Source organism: Triticum urartu, chromosome 5 (assembly GCF_003073215.2).
Source record: "Triticum urartu cultivar G1812 chromosome 5, Tu2.1, whole genome shotgun sequence".
NCBI lineage: Eukaryota > Viridiplantae > Streptophyta > Magnoliopsida > Poales > Poaceae > Triticum > Triticum urartu.
Window position 1 is genome coordinate 654,812,649 of NC_053026.1, and position 20,604 is coordinate 654,833,252.

A 20,604-nucleotide genomic window follows, 5' to 3' on the forward strand; every position below is an offset into this window, starting at 1 on the left:
ACGTCTCGGAGCCCGGAGGCGGTCGACTGGATTATGCGTGTATGGATTACAGGGGTGCGAACCCTTCATACTGAGGAGGGGGGTGGCTTATATAGAGTTCGTCGGCCCCCTCCTGCCCTCAGTAATGCAGGGTTTAAGGTACATTTAAGATGAGGCATTACTAGTAACGCCTCTAATAAAGTGCTATGATGGCCATGAAGACTACTTAACAGCTGACCGTTTGCCCACGGAGTGACTGTAGGTCTCCTGGCAGTCGAATGATTAGCTTCATGGTCGAGTGGTAGCTTCTTGGCGAGTGTCTTGAACCTGTCGAGTGGGGTACCTTCAAGTCGATTGATAGGTGATTTCTTCTAGGGATGTCCTTGGGTAGGGCTCTTTGGACGGGTCCGTGCCCCTACCCTAGGTACATAGCTTCATCAATGACCATCATCATTAGCTTCCTCACTTATTGGTGTAGGTGTCGCAGAAACAGTTTTCTGTGATGTACTACTTTCCAATAAAGGAGCAGGTACAGTTACCTCGTCAAGTTCTACTTTCCTCCCACTCACTTCTTTCGAGAGAAACTTCTTCTCTAGAAAGGATCCATTCTTAGCAACGAATGTCTTGCCTTCGGATCTGTGATAGAAGGTGTACCCAACAGTCTCCTTTGGGTATCCTATGAAGACACATTTCTCCGATTTGGGTTCGAGTTTATCAGGTTGAAGCTTTTTCACATAAGCATCGCAGCCCCAAACTTTAAGAAACGACAACTTTGGTTTCTTGCCAAACCACGGTTCATAAGGCGTCGTCTCAACGGATTTTGATGGTGCGCTATTTAACGTGAATGCGGCCGTCTCTAAAGCATAACCCCAAAACGATAGCGGTAAATCAGTAAGAGACATGATAGATCACACCATATCTAGTAAAGTACGATCACGACGTTCGGACACACCATTACGCTGTGGTGTTCCGGGTGGCATGAGTTGCATAACTATTCCACAATTTTTCAAATGTACGCCAAACTCGTAACTCAAATATTCTCCTCCACGATCAGATCGTAGAAACTTTATTTTCTTGTTACGATGATTTTCAACTTCACTCTGAAATTCTTTGAACTTTTCAAATGTTTCAGACTTATGTTTCATTAAGTAGATATACCCATATCTGCTTAAGTCATCTGTGAAGGTGAGAAAATAACGATATCCGCCACGAGCCTCAATATTCATCGGACCACATACATCGGTATGTATGATTTCCAACAAATCTGTTGCTCTCTCCATAGTACCGGAGAACGGTGTTTTAGTCATCTTGCCCATGAGGCACGGTTCGCAAGTACCAAGTGATTCATAATCAAGTGGTTCCAAAAGTCCATCAGTATGGAGTTTCTTCATGCGCTTTACACCGATATGACCTAAACGACAGTGCCACAAATAAGTTGCACTTTCATTATCAACTCTGCATCTTTTGGCTTCAACATTATGAATATGTGTATCACTACTATCGAGATTCATCAAAAATAGACCACTCTTCAAAGGTGCATGACCATAAAAGATATTACTCATATAAATAGAACAACCATTATTCTCTGATTTAAATGAATAACCGTCTCGCATCAAACAAGATCCAGATATAATGTTCATGCTCAACGCTGGCACCAAATAACAATTATTTAGGTCTAATATTAATCCCGAAGGTAGATGTAGAGGTAGCGTGCCGACCGCGATCACATCGACTTTGGAACCGTTTCCCACGCGCATCGTCACCTCGTCTTTGCCAGTGCCCGCTTATTCCGTAGTCCCTGTTTCGAGTTGCAAATATTAGCAACAGAACCAGTATCAAATATCCAGGTGCTACTGCGAGCTCTAGTAAGGTACACATCAATAACATGTATATCACATATACCTTTGTTCACCTTGCCATCCTTCTTATCCGCCAAATACTTGGGGCAGTTCCGCTTCCAGTGACCAGTCTGCTTGCAGTAGAAGCACTCAGTTTCAGGCTTAGGTCCAGACTTGGGTTTCTTCTCCTGAGCAGCAACTTGCTTGCTGTTCTTCTTGAAGTTCCCCTTCTTTTTCCCTTTGCCCTTTTTCTTGAAACTAGTGGTCTTGTTAACCATCAACACTTGATGCTCCTTTTTGATTTCTACCTCCGCAGCTTTCAGCATTGCGAAGAGCTCGGGAATAATCTTGTTCATCCCTTGCATATTATAGTTCATCACGAAGCTCTTGTAGCTTGGTGGCAGTGATTGGAGAATTCTGTCAATGACGCAATCATCCGGAAGATTAACTCCCAATTGAATCAAGTGATTATTATACCCAGACATTTTGAGTATATGCTCACTGACAGAACTGTTCTCCTCCATCTTGCAGCTATAGAACTTATTGGAGACTTCATATCTCTCAATCCGGGCATTTGCTTGAAATATTAACTTCAACTCCTGGAACATCTCATATGCTCCATGACGTTCAAAACGTCGTTGAAGTCCCGATTCTAAGCCGTAAAGAATGGCACACTGAACTATCGAGTAGTCATCAGCTTTGCTCTGCCAGACGTTCATAACATCTGGTGTTGCTCCAGCAGCAGGCCTGGCACCCAGCGGTGCTTCCAGGACGTAATTCTTCTGAGCAGCAATGAGGATAATCCTCAAGTTACGGACCCAGTCCGTATAATTGCTACCATCATCTTTCAACTTTGCTTTCTCAAGGAACGCATTAAAATTCAATGGAACAACAGCACGAGCCATCTATCTACAATCAACATAAATAAGCAAGATACTATCAGGTACTAAGTTCATGATAAGTTTAAGTTCAATTAATCAAATTACTTCAGAACTCCCACTTAGATAGACGTCCCTCTAGTCTTCTAAGTGATTACGTGATCCAAATCAACTAAACCATAACCGATCATCACGTGAGATGGAGTAGTTTTCAATGGTGAACATCGTTATGTTGATCATATCTACTATATGATTCACGCTCGACCTTTCGGTCTCCGTGTTCCGAGGCCATATCTGCATATGCTAGGCTCATCAAGTTTAACCTGAGTATTCTGCGTGTGCAAAACTGGCTTACACCCGTTGTAGATGGACGTAGAGCTTATCACACCCGATCATCACGTGGTGTCTGGGCACGACGAACTTTGGCAACGGTGCATACTCAGGGAGAACACTTCTTGATAATTTAGTGAGAGATCATCTTATAATGCTACCGTCAATCAAAGCAAGATAAGATGCATAAAAGGATAAACATCTCATGCAATCAATATAAGTGATATGATATGGCCATCATCATCTTGTGCTTGTGATCTCCATCTCTGAAGCACCGTTATGATCACCATCGTCACCGGCGCGACACCTTGATCTCCATCGTAGCATCGTTGTCGTCTCGCCAATCTTATGCTTCCACGACTATCACTACCGTTTAGTAATAAAGTAAAGCATTACATCGCGATTGCATTGCATACAATAAAGCGACAACCATATGGCTCCTGCCAGTTGCCGATAACTCGGTTACAAAACATGATCATCTCATACAATAAAATTCAGCATCATGCCTTGACCATATCACATCACAACATGCCCTGTAAAAACAAGTTAGACGTGTCCTCTACTTTGTTGTTGCAAGTTTTACGTGGCTGCTACGGGCTTAAGCAAGAACCAATTTCACCTACGCATCAAAACCACAACGATAGTTTGTCAAATAGACTCCGTTTTAACCTTCGCAAGGACCGGGCGTAGCCATACTTGGTTCAACTAAATTTGGAGAGACAGTCGCCCGCAAGCCACCTGTGTGCAAAGCACGTCGGGGAAACCGGTCTCGCGTAAGCGTACACGTAATGTTGGTCCGGGTCGTCTCGTCCAACAATGCCGCCGAACCAAAGTATGACATGCTGGTAGGCAGTATGACTTATATCGCCCACAACTCACATTGTGTTCTACTCGTGCATATACATCAACATAAATAACCTAGGCTCGGATGCCACTGTTGGGTTTCGTAGTAATTTCAAAAAATTTCCTACGCACACGCAAGATCATGTGATGCATAGCAACGAGAGGGAAGAGTGTTGTCTACGTACCCACGCAGACCGACTGCGGAAGCGTTGACACGACGTAGAGGAAGTAGTCGTACGTCTTCACGATCCTACCGATCAATCACCGAAACTACGGCACCTCCGAGTTCGAGCACACGTTCAGCTCGATGACGATCCCCAGACTCCGATCCAGCAAAGTGTCGGGGAAGAGTTCCGTCAGCATGACGGCGTGGTGACGATCTTGATGCACTTACAGCACCAGGGCTTCGCCTAAACTCCGCTACAGTATTATCGAGGACTATGGTGGCTGGGGCACCGCACACGGCTAAGGAATAGATCACGTCGATCAACTTGTGTGTTTCTGGGGTGCCTCTGCCTCAGTATATAAAGGACTAGAGGGGGGAGGCTGGCTGGCCAAGCTTGGCGCGCCAGGAGAGTCCTACTCCCTCTGGGAGTAGGATTCCCCCTCCAATCCTAGTTGGAATAGGATTGCGGAGGGGGAAAAGAGAGAGAGGGGGCCGGCCACCTCTCCTAGTCCTAATAGGACTAGGGGAAGGGGAAGGCGTGCAGCCCATGTAGGTCTGCCTCTTCTCTTTTCCACTAAGGCCCATCATGGCCCATTTAGCTCTCGGGGGGTTCCGGTAACCTTCCCGGTACTCCGGTAAAATCCCGATTTCACCCGGAACACTTCCGATATCCAAACATAGGCTTCCAATATATCAATCTTTACGTCTCGACCATTTCGAGACTCCTCGTCATGTCCGTGATCACATCCGGGACTCCGAACAACCTTCGGTACATCAAAATGCATAAACTCATAATATAACTGTCATCGTAACCTTAAGCGTGCGGACCCTACGGGTTCGAGAACAATGTAGACATGACCGAGACATGTCTCCGGTCAATAACCAATAGCGGGACCTGGATTCCCATATTGGCTCCTACATATTCTACGAAGATCTTTATCGGTCAGACCGCATAACAACATACGTTGTTCCCTTTGTCATCGGTATGTTACTTGCCCGATATTCGATCGTCGGTATCCCATACCTAGTTCAATCTCGTTACCGGCAAGTCTCTTTACTCGTTCTGTAATACGTCATCCCGCAACTAACTCATTTAGTTGCAATGCTTGCAAGGCTTAAGTGATGTGTATTACCGAGAGGGCCCAGAGATACCTCTCCGACAATCAGAGTGACAAAACCTAATCTCGAAATACGCCAACCCAACATGTACCTTTGGAGACACCTGTAGTACTCATTTATAATCACCCAGTTACGTTGTGACGTTTCGTAGTACCCAAAGTGTTCCTCCGGTAAACGGGAGTTGCATAATCTCATAGTTACAGGAACATGTATAAGTCATGAAGAAAGCAATAGCAACATACTAAACGATCGGGTGCTAAGCTAATGGAATGGGTCATGTCAATCAGATCATTCTATTAATGATGTGATCCCGTTAATCAAATAACAACTCATTGTTCATGGTTAGGAAACATAACCATCTTTGATTAACGAGCTAGTCAAGTAGAGGCATACTAGTGACACTTTGTTTGTCTATGTATTCACACATGTATTATGTTTCCGGTTAATACAATTCTAGCATGAATAATAAACCTTTTATCATGATTATAAGTAAATAAATAATAACTTTATTATTGCCTCTAGGGCATATTTCCTTCACCTTCATGGCCTGTTCGGCTGCCTTATGGAGCTCGACCAATTGCTTCAGCTGGTCGCTTAAGGGCACCGGGTGTTGGACCTCAGTATACTGAGACCAGAACACCTTCTCCGTCGAGCTCCCTTCCTCGGCTCGGTAGTACTTTGCGGCATCTGACACGCTGCGGGGCAAATCTGCGAATGCTCCTGGAGAGCTCCGGACTCGGGTAAGTAACAAGTAATTTACTTTCACATGCTTGCTTTGCATAATGAATGCCTTACCCACCGCTATCTTCTTCATCGCCTCAATTTCCTAGAGGGCTTTTTGGGCTTCGGCCTTGGCAGACTTGGTGCTCTCGAGGGTCGCAGCAAGCTCGGACTCTCGAGTCTTCGAGTCAAGCTCCAAAGCCTCATGCTTCTTCACGAGAGCCTGGAGCTCTTACTGCACCTCACCAACCCGTGCCTCCTGTTTTCCCCGCTCGGTGCACTCCGTGGCCGCCTTGTTTTTGGCCTCGGAAAGCGCTTGCTTCAGGGCCGCCACTTCGGTCGTGGTCCCTGACACATTCATGATGATCCTATCATTTTTGCAACCACTTCCTTTTATATATATATATATAGACAAGGTGTTCCTTACCTTTACTGTCCTCGAGCTGCTTCTTGGCAAGTCCGAGCACTTTCTCGGACCACTCGAGGTTCTGCTTCAGTGCAGCGACCTCCGCAGTCAGTGCGGCAGAGGTCAGCAGCGAAGCCTGCACACGCATATAGACATACTTGTATTAGACTCCTGCAGATTTTATTCGATCCTCTATTCGGTTTTTCTTCGTGAACACCAAATAGAGCATCAGGGGCTACTGTCTAGGCGGTAATATTTTCATATATTTTAAATACTTACCTCAAAGCCTGTTAGAAGGCTGGCACATGCTTCAGTCAGTTCGCTCTTGGCGGACTGAACCTTCTGGATCACCGCACTCATAATAGTACAGTGCTCCTCGTCGATGGAGGCGCCGTTAAGCACCTCCAGCAAATTGTCCGGTGCCTCCGGGTGGACGGAGGTCACCGGCATGGGAGGCTTGCCCCTCTTAGTAGGGGGCCGCCTGCCGGAGTCCGGAACCACTGGAGGTTCCGGTGTGGTATTCGGCCCAGGGCCGAACTTGGAGCCCTTGGGAGCCTTGCTCCCTTTACGCCTGGAGTCCGGAAGATCGCCTCGAGGCACCTCCAGGACTAACTCCCCTCGGTTTGGAACCCCTTGAGACAATACCTCGGCATTTTCCGTAGGGCGAGGAGAGGAGGCGGCCGGAAGTGAAAAGCTATTCACATCCGACGAATCCAAGGAACCGCTCGACGATACGTCGACGCGGGCTCGGGGCGGACTGCAGGATTATATTCGGCGTTAAGAGAAGCTGTGCGATAAAGGTACGTTATGAGTTACTCTGGCATCCGAATACTTACGACTTCGCCAGGGGCTTGGCCCTGGGTGGCCACTCGTCTTCGCTGTCGGCGGCGTTGGTGGAACAGTCCGGAGGGAGAGTCCTTCCCTTCTTGGACCCTCTGGCCTCCCCGGTTGGGGCGGCCTTCCTTTTCTTGTCTTCCCCGGCTGAAGGGGAAGAATCTTTATCTGCCTCCTCCTCGTTTCCACGGGAGGAGTGCGTCTCAGAGTCATCGGACGATGAGTCCGATAACACCTGGTGCCGGAACTCTTTCGGGTTCCCGTGGCCTTCTTCTTGATCTTTTTCTCCGGCACCTCATAAGGAGCCGGAGTCAGCATCTTCGTCAGGAGAGCGTCGGTAGAGTCTTCGGGCAGAGGGGCCGGGCAGTCAATCTGCCCCGATGTCTCCACCCATTCCTGTCAAAGGCATGGAAGCTCAGATCCCGCACATAGTTAAACTATATACCCTATAAGAGATGAAAAAGCTTACCGCGCCGGCTTGGCGCTTCGCGCTGAGTCCACGATCCTCGGTGAGAGGAGGAGGAACCTCGGCACCCTTAAATAGCACCTTCCAAGCGTCTTCATGCATCGTGTCGAAGAGCTCGCTCAGAATCTGGTGCTGGGCTGGGTCGAACTCCCACAAATTAAACTCCCGTTGTTGACACGGGAGGATCCGGCGGATGAGCATGACCTGGACTATGTTGACAAGCTTGAACTTCCTGTTTATCATATTTTGGATACAGGTTTGGAGTCCGGTCAGCTCTGCCGGACTACCCCAGGGCAGTCCCTTCTCTTTCCAGGAGGTAGCCGTGGGGATTCCGGATTGGAACTCGGGGGCCGCCGCCCATTTGGGGTCGCGCAGCTCGGTGATGTAGAACCACCCTGATTGCCACCCCTTTATGGTCTCCACGTAGGAGCCCTCGAGCCATGTGACGTTGGGCATCTTGCCCACCATGGCGCCTCCGCACTCCGCCTGCTGGCCACCCACCACCTTCGATTTGACATTGAAGGTCTTCAGCCATAGGCCGAAGTGGGTCTTGATGCGGAGGAAGGCCTCACACACGACGATAAACGCCGAAATATTGAGGATGAAGTTCGGGGCCAGATCGTGGAAATCCAGGCCGTGAGTCCCCGGACGAATGGGTGGAGAGGAAATCCCAGTCCGCGGAGGAAATGGGTAAGGAATACTACCCTCTCATGGGGCCTGGGGGTGGGGATGAGCTGCCCCGCATCTGGGAGCCGGTGTGCGATATCCTCGGACAGGTATCCGGCTCCCCTCAGCTTCTTGATGTGTCCCTCCGTGACGGAGGAGACCATCCACTTGCCTCCCGCTCCGGACATAGTTGGAGAAGGTTGAGGAGGAAGATGTGGACTTGGGCGCTGGAGCTCGAGTGCGCGAGAATGGATGAGCACAGGAGGAAGAAGGCGTGGGTAGAAAAAGGTGAATCCTTATCCTTTTATATGGACGGACCAAACTATGTGCCCCACCAGCCTGATAAAACTCACTTATCCCCCAAGCGCCGTACTCAATGGCGTGGTTGGGTTACCCACGTCCGTATTGATGAGAATCCCGCGATAAGGGGACACGATCTCTGCCTCGACAAGACGTGCCAAGGGAACCACCTCGCGAAACGCGTTGAGGTTGGCTGTAAAAAACGATTCGAATAAAGGCTTGGCTGTGGTGTGATGTCACACTACGAGATACGTCAGCAGATTAGATTTGTGGAAATATTATTCTCTCTACGGTGGTATGTGGAACTTGTTTTGAAGAGCCGGACATGATCCTTGTGTTCAAAATCTTCTATGAAGTATTCGGAGGAGGAACCTGCCTTGCAATGCAAAGACAATCTGCGCGCCGGACTCATCGTCATTGAAGTCTGGTTCAGGGGCTACTGAGGGAGTCCTGAATTAGGGGGTATCCGGACAGCCGGACTATAACCTTTGGCCGGACTGTTGGACCATGAAGATACAAGATTGAAGACTTCGTCCCGTGTCCGACGTTTGAATGTAGGCGTCAGCAAACTGCTCGTCTTCAAAGTTCCAACCCAACGTTTCTCGTAGCTTCAGTTTCAATTGAGCTGCCTGCTTCCGCGAATGCTTGTTCTCCCGATAGGCGGCTCGCTTCCTCCTCCTCGCATCCCTCTCCAACCTTAATTGACTATAGAACTGGCGCTCGTCGATGATGTCTTGCGGGAAGCCTCCACGCCACGCCACCAAGGCTTCCACGTCCTTCTCTGCGATGGCGAGGCGACGCTGCCGCCTCCGGTGGACACGACGATCCTCGTCGGTGAAAAGCCGCGGGAGAGGCGCCAGATCCTGCGCCCGCTGGCTCGACACGGTGGGAAAACTCATATCCCGACGAGGCCTCCGGAGGCGCCACGCCGCCGCGTCGTGCGCGTGGGCCGCCTCCTCGGCGGTGTCGAAGGTGCCGAGGATGAGACGCTTCTCGCGAAAGTAGATCTCGGAGGAGAAGGCGCCGGAGCGGAGCTCGCGGACTCCGTGAAAATCCGAAGCGCCCAGGCGGCGGATCGACATGGTGGCGCAGAGGCGGCGAGAGTGGGCGGCAGACAGAGTGTGGAGGGAGCGCCTTCTTTATAACGAGGGCTGGCCGCGGCGCGCGCGCGAACCTTTCCCGCATGCTGGAGCGCCAAAACCAGCGTGCGCTAGGCCGATTTCCACCGCGCGCGCGAACATTTCCCGCGCGCTGGACAACCAAAACCAACGCGTGCAGCCATGAAATGGGTCAGCCCGTTGGGCGCACTGCCAACCCAAAACTAAAAGAGGGCGGACGGCGAGCAGGCGGCCGACCCAAACGGACAAAAAACGGACAAAAACGCCGTCTGTTTGGGTCGGCCCGTTGGAGTTGCTCTAAGTGCGTTGCCGACCCATATCTAAAACAAGAGCGGACGTCAGGCGGGCAGCCGACCCAAACGAAAAAAAACGAATGAAATCGCTGTCCGTTTGAGTCGCCCGTTTGGAGTCTCGGTGATCTGTCCCGCAACCACCAAGCATTTGATCTTTCAATTTCAGATATCCAACCAAACTGACCCTGAATTCCTGAGCTCACCTGCTCTCTCTGTATCTCGCCTCCCTCCTCTGTTCTGCTCTGCTCTCACCTACCCACTCCCCCCTGTGCCTTCCCGATCCCCTTTCCTGCTCATCTCATCGGGTCGTCACACTCCCACTCGATCCCTCTCCTCAGATCTACCAGTCCCCGTCCCTCGAGCTCAGTCCCACGCCCCTGCCCCTCCTCCATCCCCTCTTCGTCATGCGCGGCAGTCGACCGAGCTCAGCCCCCTCCATCCCCTCTTGGTCACGCGCGGGCGCGGCAGTCGACTGGGCTCCGACTTCGCCACCGAGCCTTTCTTCGCACCACCACCGCGCTTTGTCGCTCCCTCCTCCACGGCGAGGTTCGTTCAGTTCATAGGCCGCCGCTGCCTCCTAATTTGTTCCAGTAGCAATGGAGGTTCCGTGCCTCTTGTTCCTGAAATCCGCGTGCCAGTGCGTGGTCAACCAAGTCACCTCAAGTGCCGGCAAAGAGATTGCCTTGCAAGAAGGCGTGGTAAATGACGCCAAGTTCCTGTCGGAAGAGCTCGAGGAGATGCTCAAGTACCTCGTCAATGTGGAGAGGGACGAGGCCAGCGAGGTGGTGGATGTAGGGTCAAGCGAAGATGTGAAGGAAGCAGGGGGGTGGGTGGACAAAATCCGGGACACGGCCTGCGACATCCATGACTGCCTCCAGGACCTGGGCCCTCATGGTGTGGAGGGGTTGTCCTTGCAGAATCTCTGGTGGGCAACCCTGGCGTCACGGCACAAAGTCGCCGCCGAGCTCAAGGACTTGGTGTCCCAAGTCAGCCGCTTGAGCGAGAGAAAGGAGCGCTATCAACGCGCCGGCGGCAGGATGGTGAGGAGGCCGGCGGTCTGGAAGGAGGAGGCATGGCTGGTTGTGCCAGATATCGACTGGAGGGTCGATCTCGGCCAGCTGCTTGCTCGGCCGGACGACTCACTCGTGGTGATCGCGGTCTGGCTGATGACAGACCCTGCCGCTCCCGCTGCCGGCGGAGCAAGGGCCCCTTGTCTCATCAGCGACATCTTCGACGATGCCGAACGATTCCAGTGCCGTGCATGGGTCACGGCGACCCATTCCGTCAGCGTCACCGACTTCCTCCGTGCCTTGGTGAGGCAGCTCCTTGCAAATGATTCGGCACCGGCGTCGCTAGGTGCCCTTTGCGATACAGAGGCTATGGGGACGGAGGAGCTGATGAAGGCCGCAGAACACCACCTTGGCGAGAAGAGGTACCTGGTGGTCATTGAAGACGTATGCACGAGGCCCGTATGGGACTGGATCAAGCTCTTTTTCCCTAATGATAGGAACCGCAGTCGGCTCATAGTGACATCTCGAAGAGCAGATGTGGCGAGGCACTGCGCCGGCAGGCCGACCAGATCGTTCATGCTTGAACGAGTTCTTGATGATGATGCAAGGGTTTACGTCTCTTCTGACCAGGTATCAACTGTCTCAACTCTCATCCTTTTTCAGTTTCTCTGATTTGCTTCTCAGCATTTTATATTTCAACTGCCAAAATATAAGACAAGATACATTTATGAAGACTGAGCGTATTTATTATTGATGCCACAAATATTAGTTCACTCTTAAACCTTTTAAGTAATAAAGCGCCCCTTTTCGAAAAGACAAATATTAGTTCACTGAAAACTACATCAATGACTTAAAAGGATTGTAAAATTTATGATTGTAATACTTTTTGAGATCAAGGTTGAACAGATGAAAATCATATTCTTATCACTAGCAGCTTTAAACAATGTAGATCAAGTCCTTGACATGGTTGATCAGATCAAAACAGGATCTATTCTCTCGACCGACTGACCCTAGAGTAGCTTTGTTATCAGGTTTGGCACACAAGACCCCACCTTAGGCTGTTTGTCATCAAATAGTCAGAATTAGCTTCTTGCAGGGTTTGCGTAACGACCAGAATGCCTTTTCTTGTTCCTGTGTTTTTTTTAAAGGAGAGAAAACTCTTGCTTTTACACCAATTGGTGCGCACAGTCATTCTTGCTCCTCTGTTGGATGCAGCCATGTCATCTTTGAGGCATTTCCTCGAACGTGCGTCACGTAGAGCTAATGTAAGGGTCCTGCAGAATCGGAGATGTGGTATTGCAGTTACAGGGTTCTTGCACATTGTTTTAGCTAGTGTTCTTCTACCACCACAAAGGGGCATGATCTGTGTTAGAGTTATAATATAAGTCATGTACCCCTTTGTATTTATCTCGTTGTATGAGGGGTTTCCTGCATATGTTCCACACCTGTACATGTATATATATATCGGCCTATGGCCTCATGGGAATACAAGTTGCATATTCCTAACATGGTATTAGAGCTAGGTCAATTTTATAGCACGCGCAACTCGTGCGATTGATCCATCCGATCGATCTCCACCTGATCGATCTCCAACCGCTGCTCGAAGCTCGTCCTTCTCGATCGAAACGGGGCCCCGTCCCTCGCGGCTTCGTCCCTGGGTGCTGTCGATCCCTGCCGCTCCAGTCCGGTCCCGATCCCTGGATCCCGCGCGGCTTCGTCCTTGGGTGCTGTCGATCCGGCTGGATCCGGCTAGTCCCGCTCGCAGCTGGCCGTCAACGGGCCCGATCGGCCTAGTCCCGCTCGCAGCCGGCCTCGATCTCCCAGCAGCCGCCTGATCCAGCAGCGCTGCTCTCCCACTCGAAGCTGCTCCATAGCCAGCGCCTGATCCCAGGGCGCTCGTCCCAGCCGCCCGTCCCGCGGGCTGCCCAGGAGCTCGTCCGAAGCTCCAGTAGCCAGCGCCTGATCCCGATCTGGTTGTTCTCGTCGGATCTATAAAAAAAAATGTCTGCTGCATCGGGTTTTGTTGCTGTCCCTCGCTGTCCGGTGATCTTTGATGGTACTAACTACACCGAGTTCACTGGCTTCATGCGCATTCACATGTGTGGCATTCGTCTTTGGGGTGTTCTTTCTGGCGAGGTCTGCTGTCCCCCACGTCCAGTTTCTCCGGTGGCCCCTACTCCGCCAACTCCATCGGTTCTTCCTACGGATGCTAATCAGGCCGCCAAGGATGCGGCTAAGGTTGCTGATGAGGCTGCTGATCGTGCTTATGATGAGAGGGTTTTGGCTTATGAGGAGGCTCTTCAGTTGTATCATGGTGCTCTGTCTGCTTACACCCAGTGGCTTGATGATGATGCTCGTGCTGCAGCTGTTCTCACTGCTAGTGTTCTGCCTCAGTTTGCTTCTGAATTTCTGGGTCTTTCTACTGTCTTTGAGATGTGGACCCGTCTTCGTGAGCGCTATCAGCCCTCTGGTGATGCCTTATACCTCTCTGTGATCCGTCAGGAGCATGCTCTTCAGCAGGGTGACTCTACTGTTGATGACTTCTATGCACAGAGTTCTGCTATCTGGCGTCAGCTTGATTCTCTCCGTAGTGCTGGGTGTCGTACCTGCCCCTGTTGCCAGGCTGTCCAGGCCAATTTGGAGTTTCATCGCGTCTATGAGTTCTTGTCTCGGCTCCATAAGGAGTTTGAGCCCCGGCGTGCTCAGTTGTTTGCTCGTGGCCGTATTTCTCTCATGGAGGCGCTTTCTGAGATTCGTGTAGAGGAGACTCGCTTACGTGGTGCTGGTTTGCTGGAGGTTCCCTCTGTGCTTGCTACTCGTGCTCCTACGCCACCTGCTCCATCGACCACTTCTCGCTCGAGTGCTCCGCCGCTCTTGCCCACTCCTTCTGGAGGCTCAGGTCGCCCCCGTCCACACTGCGCCTATTGCAACAATGATGGTCATCTTGAGTCTCAGTGCTCTTGTACACACACACACACACACACACACACACACACACATTCTGCTTCACTGTTAAAAAAGATGATTAATATACTCCTTGTCACAAAAAAGACATCTATCACTACCCTTCCAACCCCTCTGTTGCGGTACATCTCTTGTCAAAATGCTACCTCTGAAAGTTAGCCATGTAAACACTAACTCTTAAGGGCTTGTTCGTTTAATCCCTTCACTAAGGGGATTGGAGAGGTTTGAAGGGGATTGGGAAGGAATTTGACTTACAGGGGATGTAATCCCTTACAACCCCCTTTAATCCCCCTCAAACCCTGTGCAACCGAACAAGGCCTAAAGGAATTTTCACAAACCGTAGTTCTTTTGTAAGGACAAGGCACCTGAGAGGCTTTCAAAGCTAAATACATAGATTTAGCACTCAACTCCAGAAGCTATGAACAACCACTTAGACCTATCTTCCTCCTCATTAAGAACAGCATTACTAGTACATAAACTTTGCAGCTCATTCCACATAACAGCTAGCTCATCCCAACATTTTCCGAAAATTAAGACACCTCCAGCCTTCTGTAAAAACTATGTACAGTTATATTCTTGCTCAGAGAAAGATTGAAAAGTATAGGAAATTTAGAAGCTAGAGATTTATCACTGATCCACATGTCTTCCCAGAAACAAGTCCTTTCACCATTACAACTATTTTCCTACAAAATTAAAGAAAGTATCTCTAACCTTCAGAATCCCAAACCAGAAATGTGAATGAAAGGGTTTATGTTTGCACTGAGATAGATTAGAGCTAGACAGATACTTTTCCCTGAATAGATCCTGCCATCTACCTTCCTCATTTTCCAGTTTTCAGAGCCATTTACTTACTAAACAAATGTTCATCACCTCCAAGTCCACCACACCTAAACCCCCCTTGCTCTTTAGGTTGACAAATATCTTCCCATTTCACCAAATGATACTTTTTATCATTTTGGTCTCATTCCATAAAAGTCTTTTCTAAAGAAATCCATTCTTCTTCTAGGACATCTTGGGGAGAATTAAAAGATACACCATACAATAAGGAACATTACTGAGGCATGATCTACCCCCATATGAGGCAAATCTTCCTTTCTAAATAGTACCAATTTTTTTTTCTACTTTATCCTCTGTACTTCTCCAATAGTTTTTTTTTTAAGTTTCTTATCATGCAAAGGCATACCTGAATATTTAAAAGTTAAGTTTTCTTCTACACATGCTAAAATGTATTTGTACTCATTAATCTTATCCTTGGCTTTACCAAACATAAGATTTCACTTTTATGAAAATTAATCTTGAGGCTAGGCAGACAGATGTTCAAAGATACACAGTAAATTCTTAAGATTTCTAGCACTATTCAAATCATCAGTAAACAGACATTTCATATTTTCATTCATTGAGCTTTAGCAAGAATCTAGATGCTTGTCTCCTCAAAGTATTGGATTTGTTTCAAATTATCCACTCTTCACTTTTCCTCTAATCGTATCATGTTGTCCATGTGGATTTCGGAAACGAATTTCTTGATCTATTGCCAAATATGTCTTCTTTCCAGGGCGCTACTGCTAGCGGAATTAGTGTGGTTATACAAATAGAGCCATACTCGGAGTTCATTGGCAGGAAGAAGGACGTTGCTGAACTAACTAGATGGATATCAGAAAATGTTACTGAGCCCTGGCCGATCTCAGTGTATGGGCCCAGTGGTGTTGGGAAGAGCACCCTCGTCAGGAAAGTAGTATACGAAAGCCCAGATCTCAGTAGTGAGATCCAAAGGCGAGCCTGGATCACCATGATGCAACCTTTCAACCAACAGGACTTCCTGCGCAGCATAATTTCACAGTTTCAGGCATGCTCTTCCCTGGGAAGGAGCACACAATCCGAAATTAATATCCAGAACATGTCAGAGGACGAGTTGGTGACTGAGATTTCTCAGCTCGCGGCAGGCGATGGGAGATCTCTGGTGATCATCGACAGGCTGTCAGCACAAGAAGAATGGGATCAGGTGAAGTCATGCTTATGGAATGATGGAGACGGAGGTGCTACCTGTACTGTTATAGTTACTACTACGAATGCTGCAGCTGCTCATCATTGTTCCGGGAATAGCAACAATATGTATAAGCTGAGCCCCCTTGATAGTGCTGCTGTCCGTCAGTTGTTTTATCAGACGGTATGTTCCTCCCAAACATGAAATATGATTATCTATTGGCAAATCAGATCGAAATATGTAGTATTAAGAACAAATCAAACACATGACTGAAACTCTAGACGCATGCCAAGCTAGGCCGTAGGCTTGGAGAAAAAGCTAGTACCGCTTTACCGTACGCATTTAAGTTATGAAAGGTGAAGCATGATTTGCGTGAAAGGGTACACATTTAAGTTATGAAAAGTGAGCATGATTTCAGTTAAGGCATTTTATTTATGCAGATAGTTATAGATTTTTGTTGGTCGATATCAACCAAGCCATGCATTTATGTTGGTGGATGGCCAAAGATAAATTCAGACTAAGTTTTAAAATTACTTAGATACCTTCAGAGACCTTCATTGCTATAAGGCTGTATATGCGACTTTAACTATATTTTTTCCATTTTTTCCTAATTTTAGTATTAGCATGACAACTTTATTGCTACAAGATTAATTCATGCAGCAAGTCACTTATGCTGTTCTGTTGGTGTCGCTTTTTCTACATAATGAGAATGATTTATTTATTTTTGCACTTGTTGCAATATCAGTACTAAAACTTATATGGCCACGAACAGGTATTCCAACATGATGGACTAATTGAGTTGTGTGGACCAATGGTTGATCATGCTAATCACATCATAGAAAAATGTGATGGGAACCTTCTCGCAATCAGGATTGTAAGTGGACTTCTTGGCACGAAAATTCGAAAATCTACAGAATGGGAGAAACTGCTAAACAGGCTTAGCTCAATGTTAAAAGACAACCCTGACCTTGGGATTGTCAGTGCAGCAGCAAAATTGAGTTATGATGATTTACCATCCCATATGAAATACTTGCTCCAATATCTTAGCATTTTCCCCAGAGGCCGCAACTTAATGCGTAGAAGATTGGCAAGGGCATGGATAGCAGAAACCTACTGTAGAAATGCAAGAGGATATGATGCTGAGGAAGTTGAGAAGATCTTTAATGGGCTTGTTATGATGAGTATGATTCATCCATCGAAGCGAGCAGAGATAACTAGTGGAAGAATAAATGGTTGCATTGTTGATGATGTGTTTCAGCAGCTCGGGGTTTCAGATGCAAAATTGCGGGATTTTATCTACATCCTTGATGAGCACCCTTTGGACACCAACCCAACAAACTCCAAAATCAGACATCTAGTTATTACAGTTGGCTGGAGAAGACATGATGATGAACGGATTGATGAGTTCAAGAAATTAGACCTCTCTTGTGCTCGATCACTAACAGTTTGTGGGGAATGGAAGTCTTGTTTCATTTCGACAAGGATGAAGTTGCTAAGGGTGCTCGATTTGGAAGACACTGAAGGTCTAGAGGAGCATCATGACCTTGAACAGATCGGGGAATTCCGGCATCTCAAGTGTCTGGGTCTCAGGAACACTGGAATTGCACATCTTCCCAACTCCTTGGGTAAGTTGCTAGGGCTTGAGGAGTTGGATATCAAGGGTACATACATTGCTAAGCTGCCATCTACGGTCATCCATCTTACAAGGCTGCGCCGTCTCCATGGTGGTACAGTGGCTGCACGCAATGCTCGGCTAGATTTTGTCAGTGAAATCACTAGAGATTGTCCTGGGATTATCCAAAGTGCTGCTTCATCTGCTTTCTGCATGTGTTTGCTATGTCTATTTAAGAGGAAGAAACCATATGGTGTGCGTGTCCCAGAGAAGATCGGAGAACTGAAGTCTGTTTTAACTCTGGGGACCATTGATGTTGCGGGAAGTCGGAGAGTTATGAAGGAGCTACAGAAGCTAACGCAGTTACAGAAGTTAGGGGTGACTGGCGTTACAAAACACAACACCAAGCATCTCTGCTCTACTCTTGAGCGTCTTCACCAGCTGCGGTCACTGATGGTCGACTCAAGTGATTCACTCAGCAGACTGGACACCGTGTGCTCACCGCCACTCCGTCTTGAAGCACTGAAGCTATATGGCAGTCTTGGTACGCTCCCAAGGTGGATCAAGACCCTTCATAATCTCCACAAGCTATGCCTGCGCTCGACACTGCTGGATGGGGATTCTGTACAGGTCATTGCGAAGCTACCCAACCTGATCGTGCTACGCCTTCTGGCTAAATCACTGGTGGCGGAGGCGATGGAATTTGGAAGCGACGCGTTTCCGAAGCTTGAGCTTCTGCAGATTGATGGGTTAGAAAATCTCATGTCCTTATCATTTCAAGGAGGAGCAGCCCCAAACTTAGAGATACTGCAGATCGCTGACTGCAACTTTATAAGCGAGGATGGCTTGCGTCAGTTTCACGACCTACCAAGGATCAAAAAGGTTTCACTGGATGGTGTGCTTGTTCAGAAACGACCTCCGCATACCAGCATTCCTCAGGGACAAGCAGCCCTGGTTCTTAATGCAGGCCGACGAATGAGGCATACTCAAGCACATGTAATTCGTGCTGCATTCCGCTTTAAAGAAGCAGCAAGAAGGGAAAATTCTGAGATTCAAGAATAAGCCACACCCCACCCTTCCTGTGTGTTGTGTTACTACTTGCTATGTTTTTTTGATTTGAAATCATGAGATTATCATCTAATTGTGTCTACTATCATCTTTTGAATAAACTCCCATTTCTTTTGAATCTAATAGTCCCGGACCACATCTTTCTCACCGATCTAACTTATCGCTGCCTGCCAAATTACAATCACGCAACTGCAATTTTGGTGTTGAAAGCAATGTAGAACGGTTGCCTGTTAATTTGCTGCCTGGCTCTCTTACCTGCTTTGAGATTTTATTCGTAGAGGTCTATTGATTAGTTGACTTGTTGAAGAAATATATACTACAGGGATCTAGAGATTATTTTAGGTACTGTTTGTCAGCTGGTTGTCATGGCGCCATGATTCTTGTACTGTAGCAGACCTGTTCATTGTGTTTGCCAAGGTACTTTGCCTTCCTAAAGTCCTACCTGGAGAATGGCCAATGGTGACACAACTTGTCATTGCGTTTGCCTTGGACGGGTGAGGCAGACCCCAAATATAATCTCTGTTGTGAATGTTGTTCATTGCGGTTGTTTGAGAATGTATTTGAACGAGAATAGTATGACACAAGTCCGATAAATAAAGGACACTACAGAAATTCAGAAACAGTACCACGTGGTAACATGAAGAAATTCATGTCAGAGCAGCGGGATCTATGGAGGAGGGGGAGAGGGGGTGACCCTGCGGGTGAACTTGTGGATGGCGAGGACGATGCGCTGGACGTGCTCCTCCGTCTCCGCCGAGCCCACGACCTCTGCCTCCGCCGCCACGACCACCGTCTCCTCCCCGTCCATCTCGGCCGCTCCCCTGGCTTCCATGTACTCTTGTGAACCTGACCTGAATATATACAGTAACAATCTTCAAATGCTCGGTGGTCGCGGGATAGACCACCGAGGCAGCCGCAAGGGGAGGTGTTAAGGATCCGGGGTGGTGGGTTTCTTGCCGACCTAGAAAAGAAAGATGGGTTTCTTGATCGATCTGTGCTCTGCGTTTGGCATCATTTGTCTTACTATAAAAGCTTTTACGCAAAACTGGTCCAGGCTTCAACGTCATCACGTGCACTACTTGTCCTGAGCACCAACACATGGCATACGTCCACGTGCACTACTTGCTTAGCATGCTTTGTGCTTTGAGTTAGTTTCTCACCCGCAAAAAAGTTCATGAGGAAAGGTTCTAGAATATGGAAAAAAGTTCATGACATTTTTTTCACAAATTCGAAAAAGTTCACGAACATAAAATTTTTATGAATTTGGGCAATTTTTTGGGAATTTCAAGCAAAATCATGAGAAAAAATAATGAATTTGATTTTTTTAGAAACAAAAAATGTTCACGAATTTGAAAAAAACTTAGTGAATTCTTAAAAATATCACGAGTAAAACAGTTCATGAATTTGAAGAATATTCACGAACACAAAAAATGTGTATGAATTTGGAAAATTTTCAGGAATTTAACAAAAAAAGTTCATGAAAAAAAATCTAAAAAACATATTTTTTTTCGAGAAAACAAAAAATGTTCAGGAATTTGAAAAAAACTTCGTGAATTTCTTGAAAAAAATATCATGAGCAAAAACGTTCATGAATTTGAAAAATCTTCGCAAATATAAAGAATGTACTTGAATTCAAAAAGTAATTCATGAAAAAACAATAAATTCCAAATACAAAAACGTTCTTGAATTTGAAAACAAATCTTGGAAAAATATATAGAAAAATCACTATTTTGATGAAATTCAGGAATACATGAAAGTTCATGAACTTGAAAAGAAAAGTTCACGAATTTGGAAAAGGTCATGGGCTTGGAAAAAAAATGACGCCGCTAACGCTCGAACGTTTCGTCTCAGGAGGGGCCAGATGGAACGAAATGTTCCAACGAACAATTTCTTTCGATAGGGAAACCCCATAGCCCAAACGCATCCCCGTAGATTCGACATGCTTTTTCCCTATTAAAACACAAGGAAAAAAAGCCCAGTAGCGAAACAAAAAGAAAGGCCCAGATTCCTTTC

The 20,604-nt window shown here is 47.6% G+C and overlaps 1 protein-coding gene across 2 annotated transcripts; it reads left to right on the forward strand.

Moving 5' to 3' along the window:
• The first annotated feature begins 10,147 nt into the window (after positions 1 to 10,147).
• Positions 10,148 to 18,709, forward strand: LOC125511642 (disease resistance protein RPM1-like). 2 transcript variants are annotated; one of them, XM_048677069.1, is made up of 3 exons: positions 10,149 to 11,596; positions 15,483 to 16,094; positions 16,684 to 18,709. In XM_048677069.1, the coding sequence occupies exons 1-3, from the start codon at positions 10,553 to 10,555 to the stop codon at positions 18,583 to 18,585; spliced, it is 3,558 nt and encodes a 1,185-aa protein (XP_048533026.1). In that variant the 5' UTR covers positions 10,149 to 10,552; the 3' UTR covers positions 18,586 to 18,709. The 2 variants fall into 2 exon arrangements, with proteins under 2 accessions (XP_048533027.1, XP_048533026.1); XM_048677070.1 differs by lacking the exon at positions 15,483 to 16,094 and having other exon boundaries at positions 10,148 to 11,596.
• Positions 18,710 to 20,604: the final 1,895 nt, after the last annotated feature.

Excerpts from the sequence above, each read along its gene's own strand:
- LOC125511642 (XM_048677069.1), top strand. The coding sequence starts at position 10,553 with ATGGAGGTTCCGTGCCTCTTGTTCCTGAAATCCGCGTGCCAGTGCGTG. Across the intron at positions 11,597-15,482 it reads TTTACGTCTCTTCTGACCAG|GGCGCTACTGCTAGCGGAAT; the intron begins GTATCAACTGTC and ends TCTTCTTTCCAG. Across the intron at positions 16,095-16,683 it reads GTCAGTTGTTTTATCAGACG|GTATTCCAACATGATGGACT; the intron begins GTATGTTCCTCC and ends GGCCACGAACAG.